General features: G+C 39.9%; 1 protein-coding gene across 5 annotated transcripts in view; it reads right to left on the bottom strand.

Moving 5' to 3' along the window:
- Positions 1–20,170, bottom strand: part of SEPTIN10 (septin 10) — a 71,547-nt gene that overhangs the window by 14,523 nt on the left and 36,854 nt on the right. For 4 of the 5 annotated variants that reach the window (XM_030827578.1, XM_030827580.1, XM_030827583.1 and 1 more), the window contains 4 exons: positions 15,747–15,933; positions 8,959–9,120; positions 6,924–7,020; positions 5,205–5,373 (listed from right to left, as the gene is read on the bottom strand). In XM_030827578.1, coding sequence (XP_030683438.1) covers positions 5,205–5,373; positions 6,924–7,020; positions 8,959–9,120; positions 15,747–15,933 — 615 coding nt within the window. The remainder of the gene's footprint in view (positions 1–5,204; positions 5,374–6,923; positions 7,021–8,958; positions 9,121–15,746; positions 15,934–20,170) is intronic. The other variant, XM_030827582.1, reaches the window with a different exon arrangement.

The following is a 20,170-nucleotide window of genomic DNA, read 5'->3' as shown; positions in this document are numbered from 1 at the left end:
TATATTTTTACTACAGACAGGGTTTCACCATGTTGGCCAGGCTGGTCTTGAACTCCTGACCTCAGGTGATCCACCTGCCTTGGCCTCCCAAAGTACTGAGATTACAGGCATAAGCCACCGCACCTGGCCAGATATAACTTCTTGAAACTATAAAAAATAAAAGCTTCCTAATACATCAGACTATAATGAGCTACAAAAGCCTTATCAAATCATTTAATCACATATGACAAAGCACCAGAAGAGACATTTTGCTTCAACTTTACCCAAGTGATCCAGAAATACAGTAGAAAGGTCTCTCTTAGGAAGACAATACTGAGCCACTGCTCCCACTTGCTCTGTAGCCTGACCTAAACTTACTGAGTTTCTTGCAGCCACTGCTCCCACCCAGTCCGTAGCCTGACCTAAGCTGAAGAATCTCCCTTTCTAATTTCCCCTTCTTTGTGTGATCAGTGAGCAGATGCTTCCAACCTGAAGAAATGCTCAGTAAATGGATGTGATGGGCAATCTATGATTCCTGACTACCTATCATGGAGTCCTTTCCTCTTGGTACCAGTATCCATTATTCTCATTACCTTTTTGGGGGCTATCTCTCCCCCATGGGATACAGTCTTGTGGGACAATTAATCAGGTTCGCACTCACTCCTAAACAAGAGATGGGAAAATGACCTACATCGGGCCTACTGTACATTCTTTCCCTGGACTATGAATTGTGAGCAGTGAACAAGGCTGGCTGGCAATGGTTTTCAGTTCATTCATTCCACTTCCAGAGCTAGAATGAAAGTGGTTTCCACCTGTTGCAGGCCTTCCCTTCAAATCTGCAAGTCCAGACCTATGTAGCCTTCCAACCACTGCCTTTTTTTTTTTTTTTTTTTGTCTTTTGAGATGGACTCCGCTCTGTCAACCCAGGCTGGAGTGCAGTGGCATGATCTTGGCTCACTGCAAGCTCTGCCTCCTAAGTTCACGCCATTCTCCTGCCTCAGCCTTCCGAGTAGCTGGGACTACAGGCACCCGCCACCATGCCTGGCTAATTTTTTGTAATTTTAGTAGAGATGGGGTTTCACCGTGTTAGCCAGGATAGTCTTGATCTCCTGACCTCGTGATCCGCCTGCCTTGGCCTCCCAAAGGGCTGGGATTACAGGCGTGACACCGCGTCTGGCCCCAACCACTGCCTTTTTTAACTGAACACAAAGTGGTCTTCATTATTCTCCAAGAATTGTCAAGGAAGCACCTCTGTACTTGTGCAGCATAAACCTGGCCCTCAACTTTGACACAGCAGCAGACTCCCTCTTTCTTGATCCCCTCTGTTAACTTCCAAGATGTGACACTGCTGGTTTTCCTCCCCCTCCCTTCTCAAGCTCTCCTATCTGCTCCTCCAGCTGACAAATACTAAAGTGACTCAAGGCTGTTTCCGAGTCACCTTTCTTTCTAGATGTACTTCTCTCTACAGGCAGTCTTATCCCTGGTCACACTTAGAATTAATCATTTAAATACCCATGACTCTTAAGTGTATTTCTTTGGCCCGGCCCTTCTCTGACCTCCAGAAAGATACCCCAAAGTGCTTACTTGTAATTGTCACTTTGCTGTTTCAGAAGAAACTCACAACAGGTCCCAAACTGTGACCTCCATTGTGCCTACCACTGCTGCCTCACACACACAAAAAAGCTAGTCCTCCTTCAGCCATACCTATCTAGATGAATGCAGTAACCATCCACCTAACCATGAAACCACAAATTCAGGAGACTAGGAATCTCCTTCTAGCCTCCTGCTTTCTCACTTTATTATATCCAAACAACCACTAAGTTCTTCCAATTTTACCTTCTAGTCATGTCTCAAATATGTCCAGCTCTTTATTTTCATTGATCTCACTTTAGTCGAAGAAATGCTCTCCTAACTGGCCTCTCCTAAGCATCTCTGCACACCCCTTCAATACCTCCTTCACATTAGAGCAAAGAATAATTTTTAAAATGCAAATATTATTCCTAAAATAGCGTTGCCTTCCCCTTAGGACAAAGATCAAAATCCTCCCCAGGGCCTCCACAGCTGCTGCCTGCCTGTTCTCTTCTCTCATCTCACGTGAGCCCAGGCCTGCCTCATCTGTCCTGCTGTACTGCAGTGCACTGATCTTCTTCCGGAGTCTTACAGATGCCATTCTCTCTCCATCTTCAGCCCTTTGTGTATGTCTTGCTCTGTTTTCCCCAAGTTATTACAGCTCAAAATAGTCACTGCCTCAAGAAAGTCTTCCCGAATTTTCCAGCTTAAATTTGGAAACCCCCCCACCCACACCACCCATTTTACACTGTCTGCCTCTCCTTTAGTGCTTATATCACAGCTACAATGTACTGTGCAATTAGGTGTTTAATTTTTGAACTCCCCTACAAGAACATAAACTCCATGAGAAATAATAGTAATCTCTAGCATTTAGCAGAGCCTTTTAAAAAAATACTTAATATTTTACCCAGTATTATTCACTGTTGACTCCCAAATTACTATGGCAGCCCTAACTTCTCCCTAGCTCCAGATTCATGTTTCTAATAACCTACTCAAACGCTTCACCTGACTATTTAATAAGCAGCTTAATGTAACATTTCTAAAACCTCTGGATTACCAACTACACCCCTAAAATCTGATTCCCATCCTACTCAGGTCAATAACGATCACCACCAGTCACCCCATTTTCTAGGTCAAAATGGTGACTGAGTTATCCTTGATCCCTCCCTTTCCTTCAAATCCCATATGCAAAAATAATTTATCAGTGGGTCCCACGGACTTTAACTTCAAATTACATATCCTCAGCCAGGTGTGATCCATCACTGTAATCCCATCACTTCAGGAGCCCAAGGCAGGCAGATAACCTGAGGTCAGGAATTCAAGACCAGCCTGGCCAACATGGTGAAACCCTGTCTCTACTAAAAACACAAAAATTAGCTGGAGGTGGTGGTGCACGCCTATAGTCCCAGCTACTCAGGAGGCTGAGGCATGAGAATCGCTTGAACCCGGGAGGCGGAGGTTGCAGTAAGCAGAGACCATGCCACTGAACTCCAGCCTGGGCAACACGGTGAGACTCCATCTCAAAAATAATAATAATAATAAAATTAAATTAAAAAAAAAAAAACGTGTCCTAAGCATGCTTCTCACCCCTCTGTCACTACCCCTCTCTTTCACGCCTCCATCTTCTCATGCCTGGACCACCATGGCAACCTAACTTGGTCTCCCCACTTCCGCCTGCCCCCTCAACTCTCTTCTTCACATAGGGGTCCTCCTCCCACCCCTCAACAGAGACTCTACACAGGCAGGGTCTCTGTTTGATCCAACAGTGCACATACACCCAATGACTAGCATTTGGCTGAGCAGACAGCAGACAAACTATTTGCTGAATGACTAAGAATTCTGACTTCAGATTTCTAGGCTTCATCTCTGGAAATTCTGACCCTGCATTTCTTAATCATCCACAGGTGATTGAGGATGACTCCACCAGACACCCAGGCCAGTCTCCTCAGAGAGGACTTCAAAGCTGTCCCTGCCCGCTCTTGCTCAGGACCCCTTCCACCTCAGTGCACAGAGGCCTCTGAAGTGACCCTGAGACTTGGAAGAAATGAAAAGTGAGTCTCCTCTGAGAAACATTAGGGAAGCTAACTCGAGATGATTAATCTTTAGTGAAGACAATACCATGAGAAAATTGTCATTTACGAGAATGACTGGCCCACAACCAGAAGCATCCTATGCCTGAATTTGGTAAGGGTGGGTTAAGTACACACAATGCTTTTTTTTTTCTTTGAGATGGAGTCTCTCTCTGTCGCCCAAGTTGAAGTGCAGTGGCACGATCTCAGCTCACTGTAAACTCTGCCTCCCAGGTTCAAGTGATTCTCCCACCTCAGCCTCCTGAGTAGCTGGTTTTACAGGACTGTGCCACCATACCCAGCTAATTTGTGTAATTTTAGTAGAGACGGGGTTTCGCCATGTTGGCCAGGCTGGTCTTGAACTCCTGACCTCAAGTGGTCTGCCGGCCTTGGCCTCCCCAAGTGCTGGGATTACAGGCATGAACCACTACATCCGGCCCTAAGTATATACAATTCTTAATTCATTAGGCTACCAGAAGTGAAAACGCTAATTAACTCCATAGACTGAAGAAATTTAAAAATTTAACTTCATTTAAGATTAAGTCTTCCAAAAGCTTATATGCAACAGCAGCACTGACTTGATGCACTCCTCCCCCTTTCTTTTGTTTACTCTGGTGCAGGTGCTAAGAACCAGGAAAATAACAAATGCAAACAATGCAATGGAAAAGGAATCCTCAGTCTCATAAGAGAGTTTAAAATAGCACTTGTCCCAAGGATCTCATGCTTTCCTGCATGCAAACACTGTTCTGGAATGCTACATCAAATTGATCTGATTCAGTACACTAAGGATTCGAGTTGCATAAAGTCTGGGATAGAGCACCATATAAAATTACCAAGGAAGTTTCTACAACTTTTAATGCTTTATATTACTGAGCAAGAAGGGTTCAGGTTCTAAAATTCTTATAACTACACTGTAATATGGCAAGAAACAATCTAATCTCTGACTCCCTACAAGCACTCTCATTCTTCCTTTATGTTTTGCTAAGCTTCACTCATTCCAAAACCTTTACAGAAGAAAAACCAACAAAAAATGTTTTAGTTTATTTTAAATGATTCCTGAGGACTGGTATGGAGGCTCATATTTGTAATCCCAAAGCTTTGGGAGGCTGAGGTAGGAGGATCACTTGAGGCCAGGAGTTTGAGACCAGCCAGGGCAACATAGTAAGACCCTGTCTCTACAAAAAATAAATAAATAAAAATAAGAAAATGATTTGTGTTCCAACTTACCTTTATGACAACAGTTAAATATATCATCGTCTCAGATAAATACAAAAAGAAATCAAATAATGAGGGTATTTTCCTTCAGTTACTCATGTCAGCATGAACTGAAACAGGAGGGCTCTGCCATACATTCTTCATCATATTTAACTCTTTTTGAGTCAGACAAGGACTTAAAAAGCAAGACTCTTCAAAAGCAAGAAGGAGTCAAGTGATTCAAGAAGCACAATAATCAGTCATTACCAAATGATTCTATGTCATGGTTTTGGGAGATTCCAAAAAACACATGCCCCATCATCCTGGATATATAAAAATATGCAATCCTCTCTAACTTCCTCTTTGGTTGGCTTCCCAAGAACCCCACCCTACCTGACCGGCTTGTTTTCTGGGCCCACATCTGTAAAGCCCATTTCCTCCAGTTTGCAGCGCCTATAAAGCTCATAGTGCCTGGTATGGGTCTGCTCTCGCAGGTCCTCCATATTTGTACAAATGAGCATTTCCCGCAGCTTTACAAAGTCACAGTGGTTTTCATTTTCCACTAGCCAAAAAAAAATAAGAAAAGAGCAACACTGGATTTTAATTCCTGGCACACAATTAAGTGTTTGCTGAATGAACAAATAAATGAAAACCTGTGAAACAACAAATAGCAAAATGATCAGTTTGATTAATAGCTATGATTATTTTATACAAGTAACCAAGGAAGAAACTCTTGCAGTATAAACACTGTACCATAGGCAATGTGAATTAACAGACCAGGAGATTTACTTTAAATTTAGTAGCCAATGGATCACCAGGAAATAGCAAAAAAGACACAACTTATTGTTAACCAAGTGTTCTAGTTACTTCACACTAATATTTTGTTAGCAGTTTACAAACTATCCTGAAGACATTTCACAATGTTTAAAAAGAGTATGTAGGCTGGGCGCGGTGGCTCACGCCTGTAATCTCAGCACTGTGGGAGGCCGAGGCGGGCGGACCACGAGGTCAGGAGATCGAGACCATCCTGGCTAACATGGTGAAACCCCATCTCTACTAAAAATATGAAAAATTAGCCGGGCATAGTGGCAGGCGCCTGTAGTCCCAGCTACTTGGGAGGCTGAGGCAGGAGAATGGCATGAACCTGGGAGGTGGAGCTTGCAGTGAGCCGAGATTGCGCCACTGTACTCCAGCCTGGGCGACAGAGCGAGACTCCATCTCAAAAAAAAAAAAAAAAAAAAAAAAAGAGTATGTAATATTAGTTCACTAAAACTTCAAAGTAGTAAATTCTACAAACTCAAGAATACTATCCATCTCTGCTATAATTCTCAAATTCTTTTTATACAACACATTTATGGTCCTGTGTTAGACACTATTCAAAATTAGTGAACACACTTACATGATCCTTCTTCTATGTTTATGGTGACCAGAATAGTACAAATAAATATATTTGATTGTGACCAATACTCTATAGTATAATTATTACTTTTGTATTTTTTATAAAATTAAAAACGTTACATTTTCTCAATATTTTCCATTAATTACAAAATTTATCAATTAAGAAAAAAATCAGCGTTTGGAAATCTATACTAGTAAGGGTAATCTATTCACCATTAATTAGCACTATAAGTAAATGAACCATACAATACTATTTACTTACTCATTATAATGTCAAATAAATAATCTAAATGTCAAGTGGATTTAACTTTTTAAGTTGGCTGACTGGCTTATTCTGGAAATAGCTGGCAATACTTTGATCAGTAAAAATATATAAATTTATAAGATGGTTGACTGTTCTTATAGTTAAGTGGTAATTAGTGATGTTTTATATCTGAATACTACTTTCTACATTCACATTTTGGTCAGAGTGCCCCACTGGTGTTTCCCACCTACTGACAGGGTACAGCGGGGGCAGGGGGCATAATGTGTGTGTGGCATAATGAGAAGGGGGAGGCTCTATATGGCCTCCAGACTTTGGCTAAAATAGTACACAGCCAACTCCTCTGACAACCAATCACATCCAAACTAAGCATCACCCCAAAGAAGGCATGAAAGGCAGCTTTGAGATTACTAGATAGATACATATTTCTAGTCATCCTTTGTCTCATTTACCTTGTACAACACCCCAAGGGTACTGGCGAGCTTTGACCATCTTGTTTCCGACTTTTACCTCATCCATACTTCCCACAACAGCAAACGGCAACTGTCCCTGAAAAAGAATATCGAGCACATCTTCTCATACCACTGTGATAACTGACTAGATAAAAGAAATTTTATGTAAGAGAGAAGAGAATAATTAAATAAGAAACCTATTAAAATCGAATGGTCAGCTATGCCTCAGATTTTAAAACTTGCCAGTGAATATGTGCTAACTGTTCTATAAGAGTCATCTTTGGGCCCCCATAAAGAAAAGTATTTACATGTAAGGCATTATGCTATTGGGAATACACACAAACAAAAAATTTTATTTATTTTTATTTTTATTTTTTTAAGACACAGTCTTGCTCTGTCGCCCAAGCTGAAGTGCAGTGACACGATCTCAGCTCACTGCAGCCTCCGCCTCCTGGGTTCCAGTGATTCTCCTGCCTCAGCCTCCCGAGTAGCTGGGATTACAGTTGCCCGCCACAACACCCAGCTAATTTTTGCATTTTTAGTAGAGACAGCGTTTCACCATGTTGGCCAGGCTTGTCTCGAACTCCTGACCTCAGGTGATCTGCCTGTCTTGGGATTATAGGTGTGAGCCCTATAATCCCAAAGTGCTGGGATTATAGGTGTGAGCCACTGCACCTGGCCGAAAAAGAACTTTCCCCTAAAAGACAAAAATAATGTTGAGGAAATTACACATACACACACACACAGTATACAAAATGTGTATGTAACTACACAATAGTGCATTCCTATTGTGTGTGTGTGTACAGTGTGTGTGTGTACGTTACTAATATAAAGTAGTATACAAAGTCCCAAATTAATATCAATATAGTAAATGTCCTAGAAATTGAGAGGAGTCAGAGATCACTAAGAGCAGGAAGACACAAGCTAAGCCAGATCAAGAACAAGACTTAAATGGATAAGCAAAGTGGGAAGAAATGGCTTAGAAAAGGAAAAGATTCTGAACAAAATGCAATAGCTAGGTTCAGGGGCAGCGAGTAGACTGGTCTGTCTGAAGTTGAGGATTAATACAGGGAAAAGTCTAATGTAAAAATTATTAATTACTATGTTTAATATTTTTAAATTGACATATTTAGTTTCTTAATGGTGGCTTTCTGAATATTCTAGTTGAGCACAAGAAATAAAATTAGATGTAAAGACAATTTAACATATAGGAATTAAGATCACCTCATTTACATTAGTCAGTTTTTTTACAGATTTAGTTTAGGTACACTAATATAAAAGTGGTATGAAAAATCAGAAAAGGAAAATAGAAGAAATGGAATGAACAATTATTGAAAGTCACTGTTAGGCGATTAACAAAGGTGACATAATTTATCCCTCACAACATCCCTTAAGATGGGCACTATTAACCTAACTTTGTAGATATGTTAAGTCTCAGGGAGGTTAGTAACTCCAATGAACATATGGCCAACCAAGCCTGTCGGATTTCAAAACCCATGATCCTACAAAACATAACCAGGTGTTTTAAAAATGTGTTAGCTTCAAGAAAGTAAAATAAAGAACTTAGTCACCTTCCACTGTATTAAACTAAAAGTTATATGAATGTAACTTGACACTATAAGAGAGAAGGAGTGTAAATACTAGTTTTAAGAGACCTCCTTAAAGATTTTAAGATTCTACAGCATGCAAAGGAAGGCTGTAAAGTCTTCTCATGTTTATAAAGACAGGGTAGGAAGGTGTCATCTTTCTAAGACAATTACATATGGCTCCACAAAAGGTATATCCCAGTCTCACAAATGTATCACTTTATTTTGGTGAAAGCAGAGTGAAAGAAAAATATGCTTAAAAATAAATTCTCCTTACACTTTTTCCAACTTAAAAAACTAAACATTTTCTCATACTGGACTTTTTGAAAATTCACCTTGTTTGAAGTCTTTTTGGAAGACACAAGTGAAAGTATATTAGTAGCAATATTACTCACAAATTACAGTTTTATTTTCACATGGAAAACAGAATTAACATTCAATCAGCTCACATTCATTGCAGCGTTGACCTTAGCAATAGTGTCATCATCCGTTGGGAACTGGTATATCTGGACGCCATTGCTGACCAATTCACTCATGAGCTTGATCTTAAACTTCTGTAATTCAGTTTTAGAAACTGTATCTGCTTTGGCAATCACTGGTATAATGTTTACCTATTAAGAATAAAGAAAAACAAAATCTTATTGAGGATTTTTTTTTTTAATCCTACAGCTGTTTTTTCACTCAAAACCGTTCATTCTGACTATGAATTTCCCTAAACCTAGATCGGGGGCTGGCAAACTACGGTCCATCTTGCTGTTGATCTTGATACATAAAGATTTACAGGAACACTGCCATGCCCATTTGCTTGTGTACTGTCTACAGTTGCGTTCACACTACAACAGCAGAGATGAGTTGCTGCCGCCATAAACCACAGGGCCTGTGAAGCCCGGTGTATTCTCAGCCTGGCCCTCTGCAGAAAAGGCATGCCAACCCCGACCTACCTAGATGGCCATTCTCCTGTATATATACACCCCTTACACACTCATTTCTACAGATGCTGGCCACACAATCTTTTTTTTTTTTTTTTTTTTTTTTTGAGATGGAGTCTCGCTCTAACCCAGGATGGAGTGCAGTGGTGCAATCTCAACTCACTGCAACCACTGCCTTCCGGGTTCAAGCGATTCTCTTCCCTCAACCTCCCAAGTAGCTGGGATTACAGGCACCTCAATCAATGCTTTCAGAAACCAGAACTCTTGTAAGATTAATCTTTCATTTGAATTTAGGTTTAGAAATCTCACATTTTCTTTTCTCTCAAAATCTTGCAATTTCATCATACACTTAAAAAGTAAAATGTGATAAAAGGTAAACTGAATTGCCTCCTCAATTCACTAAGAATTTTTATTTTTTAATAATCTAAGCACTAAGTAACCAGGGTGATTGATCCCTCAGCAAAACTAAAAGACAGGTGAAGCTTCTCTTTCTGCCTCTTGTTTCAGGACTGACTCCATGCCTACCTGTGCCCCACTGTCACAGACTTACTTAGAAAGCAGAGGAAGGAAACTGTATGTACTACTATCAATTAAAAGCACTCATGACACAAAGGAATAACTTTCTCAGTATTATTTAAATTCCTATCACTGACAGAGGGCAAGAGATTTGGGGTTGTGAAGACCGAATAACTTGTAAATCTAGTTCTGTAAGATTAATATCCCCACAAAAGACTGATAGCTCCCCAAATTTGTGACTGGTGGTTCTTAAGTTTTTTAGTTTGTTTTTCATCAAAAACCTCAGGCTGATCAGTCATATGTATCAAGACAGTAAAACCTCAATGTAATTTTCAGATTAAAAGTAAAAAACCGACCAGGCGCGGTGGCTCATGCCTGTAATCCCAGCACTTTGGGAGGCTGAGGCAGGTGGATCACCTGAGGTCGGGAGTTTGAGACCAGCCTGACCAAAATGAAGAAACCCCATCTCCACTAAAAATACAAAAAAATTAGGTGGGCATGGTGGCACATGCCTGTAATCCCAGCTACTTGGTAGGCTGCGGCAGGAGAATCGCTTGAACCCAGGAGGCAGAGGTTGCAGTGAGCCGAGATCGCATCATTGTATTCCACACTTCAGCCTGGGCAACAAGAGCAAAACTCTTGTAAAACTCTTGTAAAAAAAAAAAAAAAAAAAAAGGAAAAAATTATAATTCCTATTCTATTCTTAATTTTTTTCTCTTCTCAAATTTCACATTGATGCCAAGTATATATCTGAATTTATCAGTCTTCCATATGCTCCAAAGGAGAGAAATTTTTTCTATCTATCTGTGAAATTAATGGCAGAAAACTTTCCAGCAATCCTAAGTAAACAACTTTCCTGTTAAATTAGTCAAAGTACATAAACATTTTGGTGCCTTAGTTTCAATATTATATACTTAGGTATTCAAGAAATTATGCCAAGTTAATAACTTATAACTGCTTGCACAATAAACTGCAGTAGACTGAATATTAAACATCAATGTTTACATGACTATTAGAGGGAGGGAAAGTAACAGATACTGCCCAAAGAGGGTCGCTTGTCACCAATGGCGTAAGAGAAGATAACTTTCCATGTCAAGCAGTTGAGTGTTCCGCTTTTTAGGAACAGAAGACAACTATCTGGAGGTGGCCGGGGGAGTGGCAAGACGAGGTCAGCAACGACACCTCTCATCTTTATGTAGTACCCTTGTGTAAGTTAGAATTTCCCTATACCTGCCAACTGCCCCGACAAAAAAAAACCTGTGTATTGCTATTTAAAATGGGCCAAATCAAGTAATTTCAGCATATCCTAGTTTTTCCTTTAAACTTATAACAAAACTTAGGTGTTAACTTCCTGTCTAGTTTGTACAATAGAAAGCTAAAGGCAAGATTTTGATAAGGTAGTCCCAATTTTAGAATTCATCTCTCATCAACTGAATAAGGCAGTAGTGAGTAGTGACAATCTTTAAATGAGTGCATGATACCCATGACCTCTACTGTTACCATAAAATATTTCATTTTGGTTTGAATGAAATAAGATATTGGTCAAAAGGTAATACTGTAATGCTCACTAATATCTTTACAGCTGCCCCCCTCATCATCTGTGGGTTCTGCATCCACAGATTCAACCGAGGATCAAAAATATTAGGGGAAAAAAATTTTTTAATGACAATACAACAATAGAAATAATACAAATTTTAAAATACAATATAACAACTATTGACATAGCATTTACATTGTATTAGGTCTTTTTTTTCCCAAGATGGAGTCTAGCTCTGTCGCCCAGGCTGGAGAGCAGTGGCGTGATCTCGGCTCATTGCAACCTCCACCTCCCAGTTCAAGCAATTCTCCTGCCTCAGCTTCCCGAGTAGCTGGGATTACAGATGCCTGCCACCATGCCCAGCTAATTTTTTTGTATTTTTAGTAGAGACAGGGTTTCACTGTGTTGGCCAGGCTGGTCTCCCACCTCAGCCTCTGAAAGTGCTGGGATTACAAGCATGGGCCACCACACCCGGCCTGTATTAGGTATTATAATGAGTAATCTAGAGATTATTTGAAGTATATGCAAGGATACAAGTAGGTTATATACAGTCATATGCGGCTTAACCATGGTGACATGGTTTGGATTTGTGTCTTCACCCAAATCTCATGTAAAATTGCAATCCCCAGTGTTGGAGGGGTCTGGTCAGAGGTGACTGGATCATGGGGACAGAGTTGTCCCTTGCTGTTCTTGTGGTAGTGAGTTCTCACGAGATCTGGTTGTTTAAATGTGTGTAGCACCTCCCCCTGCACACTCTTCCTCCTTCTCAGGTCATATAAGACATGCCTGCTTCCCCTTCGCCTTCCGCCATGGTTTTAAGTTTCCTGAAGCCTCCCCAGCCAGGCTTCTTGTACAGCCTAAGGAAATGTAAGTCAATTAAACCTCTTTTCTTCACAAATTACTCAGTCTCAGATAGTTCTTTATAGCAATGTGAGAACGGACTAATAAACATGGTGATAGAAATGCGACAGAAATAAGATCTTAGGTGATTTTGATGTTGCGTGAACATCACAGAGTATACTCACACAAACCTGGATGTTATAGCCTATGACACACCTAGGCTGTATGGTATGGCTCATTGTTTCTAGACTATAAGCCTGTACAGCATATAACTACACTGGATACTGCAGACAACTATAATACAATGGTAAGTGTGTGTATATGTAGGCAAGTATAATGCAATGGTAAGTATGTGTATATCTAAACAAATCTAAACACAGAAACATATAATACAGTACAGTAAAAATAAGGTATAATCTTATGGGACCACCATTCTATATTTGGTCCCTTGCTGACTAAAATATAGTTTTGCACTGCAAGACTGTCCTACACTATTTTATATAAGGAATTTCAGCATCCTCAGGGTATTGAAACCAATCCCCCTTGGATACTGAGGGATGACTAGGAAGCATCTAGAACTAGTTGTTACAAGAGTTTGCAGGTTGAACTGCTGGTTCAAGGTGGACTGCCTCTGAACAAGTGCTCATTAGCTCTTCCATTTATTCCTGAAAATCCACTAAGGGAATACATCAATATAAATTGCTCCTGGCTAACACTTCTTAAAGACTTTTGATGAGTCAAAGGTGGTTGGGTTGGCCAGTTACCTCGAATACCAACATGTAAATATCATCAATAAACTGTGCCTGTTAATTTTTAAATAAGTTTTAAATAACAAAACAGTAACAGAGCTGCTTCATATATGCCAGGCATTATACTAAATGCTTTGTAATATTCATCTCAGCTAATCTTCCCAAAAGTCTTAGAGTGAGCTCTCTCTAGCCCTTTTTTTTTTTTTTTTTTTTTTTTTTTTGAGATGGAGTCTCGCTCTGTCGCCTAGGCTGGAGTGCAGTGGCGTGATCTTGGCTCACTGCAAGCTCTGCCTCCCGGGTTCATGCCATTCTCCTGCCTCAGCCTCCTGAGTAGCTGGGACTACTGGCGCACGCCACGACGCCCGGCTGATTTTTTTTTTTGTATTTTTAGTAGAGATGGGGTTTCACCATGTTAGCCAGGATGGTCTCGATCTCCTGACCTCGTGATTTGCCCGCCTCGGCCTCCCAAACTGCTGGGATTACAGGCATAAGCCACCGTGCCCGGCCTCTAGCCCTATTTTATATATGAAAAATTGAATCCAAGTTTGTCCAGGGCCACATAGCTGCTAAGTGGCGGGGCTGAAGAAGAATCCAGGCAGTTCAGCATGACGGCCATGTCCTAACCCCCCTTGACTGCTTGTTTTATACCCGGACGGGTAGACTTCAGCTAACTTTTAATAAGACAAACTTTTTTTTTTTTTTTTTTTTTGAGACGGCGTCTTGCTCTGTCGCCCAGGCTGGAGTGCAGTGGCGCAATCTCGGCTTACCACAACCTCCGCCTCCTGGGTTCAAGCAATTCTCCTGCCTCAGCCTCTTGAGTAGCTGGGGCTACAGGCATGTGACATCATGCCCGGCTAATTTTTGTATTTTCAGTAGAGACAAGGTTTCACTATGTTGGCCAGGCTGGTCTCGAACTCCTGACCTTGTGATCCGCCCGCCTTGGCCTCCCAAAGTGCTGGGATTACAGGCATGAGCCACCATGTCCAGCCCAACAACCTTCTTATGTAAAATAAGAGGCAGGTATTTTTACAGGGTAGTTTATACTTTTATCATAAAAAATAAAGAATATATTTAAATCACCAAAGTTGGAAAAGATTAGATAATATATACTTACACAGTATACTAAAGCAAACTTCTATGGCAGATAGGCTCTTACAGGGTATGCCTATTTGCTAAACCCTCTATTTACATGGATCAATTTAATTAATTTTCATATCTGCCTCTTGAGGTAGTTCTTCTCCCTAGTTTTTATTTAAAAGTGGAGGACACTGAAAATCACTTAAGTCCACTGAGGCTCAGAGGGCTAAAGAAACTTGCAAGATCAGACAGCTAATAAATGACAGGGCCAATATTTAGAGCCATCCTCCACTGACACCAGCTTCTACAAATCTTTATACAAATTACCTCATGTTGCTCCACTCTAGTTAAGACAAAACTGCACACTCTTGTTTTTATGTTCCTTTAACAAATATGAATTTCCATATAATCAAACTCAACTATGAAAACAACTGGCTAAATGGTTAGAACATCTGATCACATGTGATCAGGTGAACAGACTGTCATATAAGCTACATCAATTTTTGCTAAAACCAGGGGACCAAGCAACTAGTCAAAAGTAAATCGACCGATGTGCCAAAGCTTCACTAGGCAGGCCTTCAGGCTTTCCATACAGGTTTCTGCAGAGAAAGCAGCAGCATCCAGAACAACTTTGGATTTTGAATTCAACTTATACAGTTAGTAACCAGGATCATGAAAGCTTCACTTCGCATACCATTTGAGATTACGGAAAATTCTAATGTTTCTTTAATGTAAGATTACTGTCTTTAGCCATCTTTTAAACAAATAGAAAAATCTGAAGTGAGTTAGGTTATGAATTTTTCTAAAGCTCCCTAAATTTAGATATAGCTCCTTGGCTCGGAAATTCAAAAATAGGTTTTCTCAGTATGGTCCAAATTAAAATGTATTTTACGACAATATCAAATAAAACATTAGACCTTAATTCTTGTTAAGGAAGTTCTTCTCACTTAATAGTGTCATAAAGTAAAGTTAGTATCAACTAAATTCTGCATTAAAAAATGCAGAGAATACCCATGTTCTGACATAGCCATGTTCTGGCATGCAATTTAATCACTAAAAAGGAAACTAAAATTTTATTGCAATATTCCTTCTTTGCATCTCATCTTCCAAATTGAATTTCTCTGAAAAAATAAGCTAGATGGAAATATAAAATGTTTTAAAGATTTCCAGGCGCTGGGCATGGTGGCTTATGCCTGTAGTTCTAGCACTTGAGGAGACCGAGGAAGGAAAATCACTTAAGTCCAGGAGTTTGAGACCAGCTGGGCAACACAGCAAGACACCCAACTCTACAAAAAAAAAAAATTAAAAAGTTAGCTGGGTGTGGTAATACATGCCTACAGTCCCAGCTACCTGGGAGGCTGAGGCAGGAGGATCGTTTGAGCCCACGGGTTTGAGGCTGCAGTAAGCCATGATCTCACAACTACCTCCAGCCTGGGTGACAGAGTGACTCTATCTCTAAAAAAAAAAAAAAAAAATTAAAAAAAGATGCACAGGATAAAAGTGACAATACATATCCATATTGTAAAAGTATTTTAACAGTTAAAAATAAATATTAAAGTATGGTAAGTTGATTCCTTTCCTCAACCCACCTTGCTGTCAAGGTTCTTCATGGTTAAGAGATCAAGTGTCTTCAGAGAGTGGCCTGTCGGTGAAATGAAGTAGAGGCACACATGGATGCGAGAATCGTGGTAGGTAAAGAGAGAACGCTTAATCTTCAGTTCTTCTTGGAGATAGGCCTCAAACTGAGCATCTATGTAGTCAACTATCGGTTGGTAGCTAAAAAATTGTTCAAATGTTTAATACAACATTATTTGTGCTACCTTAAGATATCTGTGCAACTCTTAGAAATTTGAGGTCTATATTTTCACTAATTAATAAACAGTTAATATCTATGCTGAACAGATAACTTTAGTGATAAAAAATGTGCAGAACATGCGCAAAAGCTATACAAATGCTTCTCAACTTACAATGGGGTTATATCCTGATAAATCCATCACATAAGTTGAAAATATTAGAAATACATTTCATATCCCAATAAACCTATCATAAAGTTGAGAAATCGTAAGTCAAACTATCCTAAATTCAGTATCATTTGTACTTCCGAAACCGTCAGGGCAATCTGTGCTTGAAATGGTATTGAATTTACATTGATTCATTCTCATAGTCATTCACATGCTGGATCCCTTTCTGACAAAGCTTCCCACACTTGCCAGACTGCTCAAAGAGGCTGGCAGCAGTCTAATTTGTAATCAGACTGGTACCTGACTTATTATTTAACTAACTGAGAAAATGCGCAGGTATCAATAACTCAAAAGACATTTAAGTCAAAGTCCATGACTCCTTGCCTCTTAGATTTATAAGGCACAAAAAGCCTAAGTAAGGAAGAAACGCATACATCAGCTGAAAGTATCTAACTAGTAATGCTGGCACGTTTTTATTTTTATTTAATTATAAATAAAGGAAAGGCCAATTACATCCTCTGCTCAGATAACTCCTCCCTGGAAATGCGGTCTTCCTTCTGGCTGTCTCAGGTTATTCAGCCTTCAAGATGCAAATCAAATCACAGTGCATGTGCAGAGCAGTGTGCTAATGCTGTTCCAACAATGGTGTGTGAGCATTCCATTCAGTTCTGATATGCCAAACCACTGCCTTGGCAATTTACTTTTCTACTCTTAACTATTCTCAGTAACCAAATCTGGGTTTCCAAGTGAAAATAACAGCAAACAGTTCCCATGTCAAATTCCCTGGAAACCTTTGTAATTATCTTTCTAGCCCTACAATGAACCAGTACCTTGAGCAGCTGAGGTACTTAATAAATGTGTACAAAATTAAATTCTTCTATAAAGTTGCCTGACCTTCTAGTCCTTGAGGATCATCACCTCTTTTAAAATTATAGAATACACATTGTTCTCTCTATGCAAATGGTAAACAATGTGAGGACTGAGACAGTATCTTATACATCTGTGTTTTCCACTTGAACTAGCATAGGCCAGGCTCAGTGGCTCACATCTGTAATCCCAGTGGTTTGGGAGACCAAGGCAGGAGGATCACTTGAGGCCAGGAGTTCAAGAACAGCCTGGGCGACAACACAGCGAGACCCCCATCTCTACTAAAAAATTTCATAAATCAGCCAGGCATTGTGAGGTGCCTATAGTCCTAGCTACTTGGGAGCCTAATGCAGGGAGATCCCTTAAGCCCAGAAATTCAAAGCTGCAGTGAGCTGTGATTGTGCCACTGCACACCAGCCTAGGTGACAAAGCAAGATTCTGTTTTAAATGAATTTTTTTTAAAAATATATAGACAGGGTCTCACTGTGTTGCCCGGGCTGGTCTTGAACTCCTGGCCTTAAGCAATCATCCTGCCTTGGCCTCCCAAAGTGCTGGGATGACAGGTGTGAGCCACCACACCCAGCCTCAAAAAATGATATCTTTTTTTAATAAGTAAATAAATAAAAGAAATAGCATAAAACCTTGAACATTAAAGAATTCAATTCATCATCAAAGTGATTATTATAACAACAGTAAGTGATCCTTCGGAAAGTGGTCTAAATGTGACCCAATAGGATTCACTTTCCAAAAAAATAAAATGGGAAAAATTAATCTGTTAAGTATATATTTCACATAAAAATTCCAAAGAAGCTTTTATTAATGACCTGAAATAGGTCAGTAAGAGGACCTATTATATGACCTAAATAAATAACCATAAATGCACCTCTATCTGAATGTTTTGTCTTATGCTATTCAAGAATGAAAACCGTAAAGATTTTCTGCTAAATAAATAATATGCCATTCTTTCATAATCTGGACAAAAAGATAAAAAATATGAATCAGAGAGATTAAAAGACACAGAAGATATAATGAGAAGATCTAACATATATTTCATCAAAGTTTTCAAAGGAAAAAAACAGAAAAGGGGGCAGAGGCAATATTTACAGAAGAAATGTCTGAGATTTTTTAAAAAGAACTGACAGACACACTATTCAGAGTCAAGAACTCAAACATATCACAAGCAGGGTAAATTAGAAATAATAAAAACCCAGGTACAGCATAGCAAAACTGGAGAACAGTAAAAACAAAGATCTTAAAAGCACTGGAGGAAAAAAAGGAAAGGACCCTTAGGGGAGACTTCTTAATAGCAAAGATAGAAGCCAGGAAAGAGTGGAATGATATTTCCAATGGAAGAAAGAAAATAACTGGCAATCCAGAATTGTATATCCGACTAAAATTTCAAGTATGTGAGAGACACAGAAATTTTTGGTTAACAGATGGTAATAAACATATACTGGCCATATAATAATACCTCGTGTAGTTAAAAAATAGAGAACTCGGCCAGGCGTGGTGGCTCACTGTAATTCCAGCACTTTGGGAGGCCATGGCTGGAGGATCACCTGAGGTCAGGAGTTCGAGACCAGCCTGGCCAACATTGTGAAACCCTGTCTCTGCAAAAATACAAAAATTAGCTGGGCATGATGACAGGTGCCTGTATCCCAGGTACTCAGGAGGCTGAGGCAGGAGAACTGCTGGAGTGCAGGAGGTGGAGGTTGCAGTGAGCCGAGATTGTGCCATTGCATTCTAGCCTGGGTGACAGAGTGAGACTCCACCTCAAAATTAAAAAAGAAAAAGAAAGAGAGAACTCGGTCGGGTAGTGGCTCACGCCTGCAATCTCAGCACTTTGGGAGGCCAAGGCAAGAAGATCGCTTGAGGCCAGGAGTTTGAAATCAGCCTGGCCAACATGGCAAAATCCCATCTCCACTAAAAATACAAAAATTAGCCAGGTGGGGTGGCATGTGCCTGCAGTCCCAGCTATCCAGGAGGCTGAGGCTTAAGAATCACTTGAACCCAGGAGGCGGGAGGTTACAGTGAGCCAAGATTGCGCCACTGCACTTCAGCCTGGGTGACGGAGTGAGACTTTGTCTCAAAAAAAAAAAAAAAAAAAGATAGAGTTAATATATAATAGCAATCAGGAGAAGGGGTTAACAAAATTTAACTCTTCTAAATTTCATTTCATTGTCTATTTGTATTATCAAGGATAAGTATAAACACTCATTTTCAACTTTAAGTGAAAGATTATGTGTGATAATGTGTAAGAGAACCACTATAAGCATAGAAATCAGGCAAGAAAGGAAAAATAAATATAGAACTGGCAGGACAAACAGGAAACACAAAAAAGATGGTAGATTTAAACCTAAATATATTGGTAATTACATTAATTGTGAAGGAACTACACGATCAAATAAAGGGTAACCATTGTCAGATTGGGTTTTAAAGGGACAACAATATGCTCAATAAGAAACATGTCTAAAGCACAAGGGCATAGAAAGGTTGAAAGTAAAGGGACTGAAAAACTACACCAAACATACATAAGAAAGCTGCAGACAACACTGACATGGAAGCATTACAAGATAAAAAAGGTCACTACATAATAATAAAAGTGTCAATGCTTCAGGATAAAATAAAAATGGAGATTAGAAATCTACTGAAATTGTTGGCCGGGCATGGCAGGCTCATGCCTGTAATCCCAGCAATTTGGGAGGCCGAGGAGGGTGGATCACCTGAGGTCAGGAGTTCGAGGCCAGCCTGGCCAACATGGTGAAACCCCATCTCTACTAAAAATACAAAAATTAGCTGGGAGTGCTGGTGGGCACCTGTAATCCCAGCTACTTGGGAGGCTGAGGCAGGAGAATCACTTGAACCCGGGAGGCGGTGGTTACAGTGAACCGAGATCACACCACTGCACTCTAGCCTGGGCAACAAAGTGAGACTCCACCTCAAAAAAGAAAAAAAAAAAAAAAAAAAAAAGAAATTTACTGAAATTGAAAATACTATGTATCAAACTCGTGCAATGTAGCCAAAGCCACACTTACAGGGTAGTTTATAATACTAAATGCATAAGGCTGAAAATCAATGAGAATTTGGAGCAAAACTCCAAAAGTATAGACGTAAGAGCAGAAAGTAATGAAACAGGAAAAAAGAAAAGCATAAAACTGAAAGGATCGATACAGCCAAAATTTGGT

The sequence above is a fragment of the Nomascus leucogenys genome, chromosome 14, assembly GCF_006542625.1.
Source record: "Nomascus leucogenys isolate Asia chromosome 14, Asia_NLE_v1, whole genome shotgun sequence".
NCBI classification, from domain to species: Eukaryota; Metazoa; Chordata; class Mammalia; order Primates; family Hylobatidae; genus Nomascus; species Nomascus leucogenys.
This window is presented reverse-complemented; position numbering and strand designations above follow the sequence as displayed.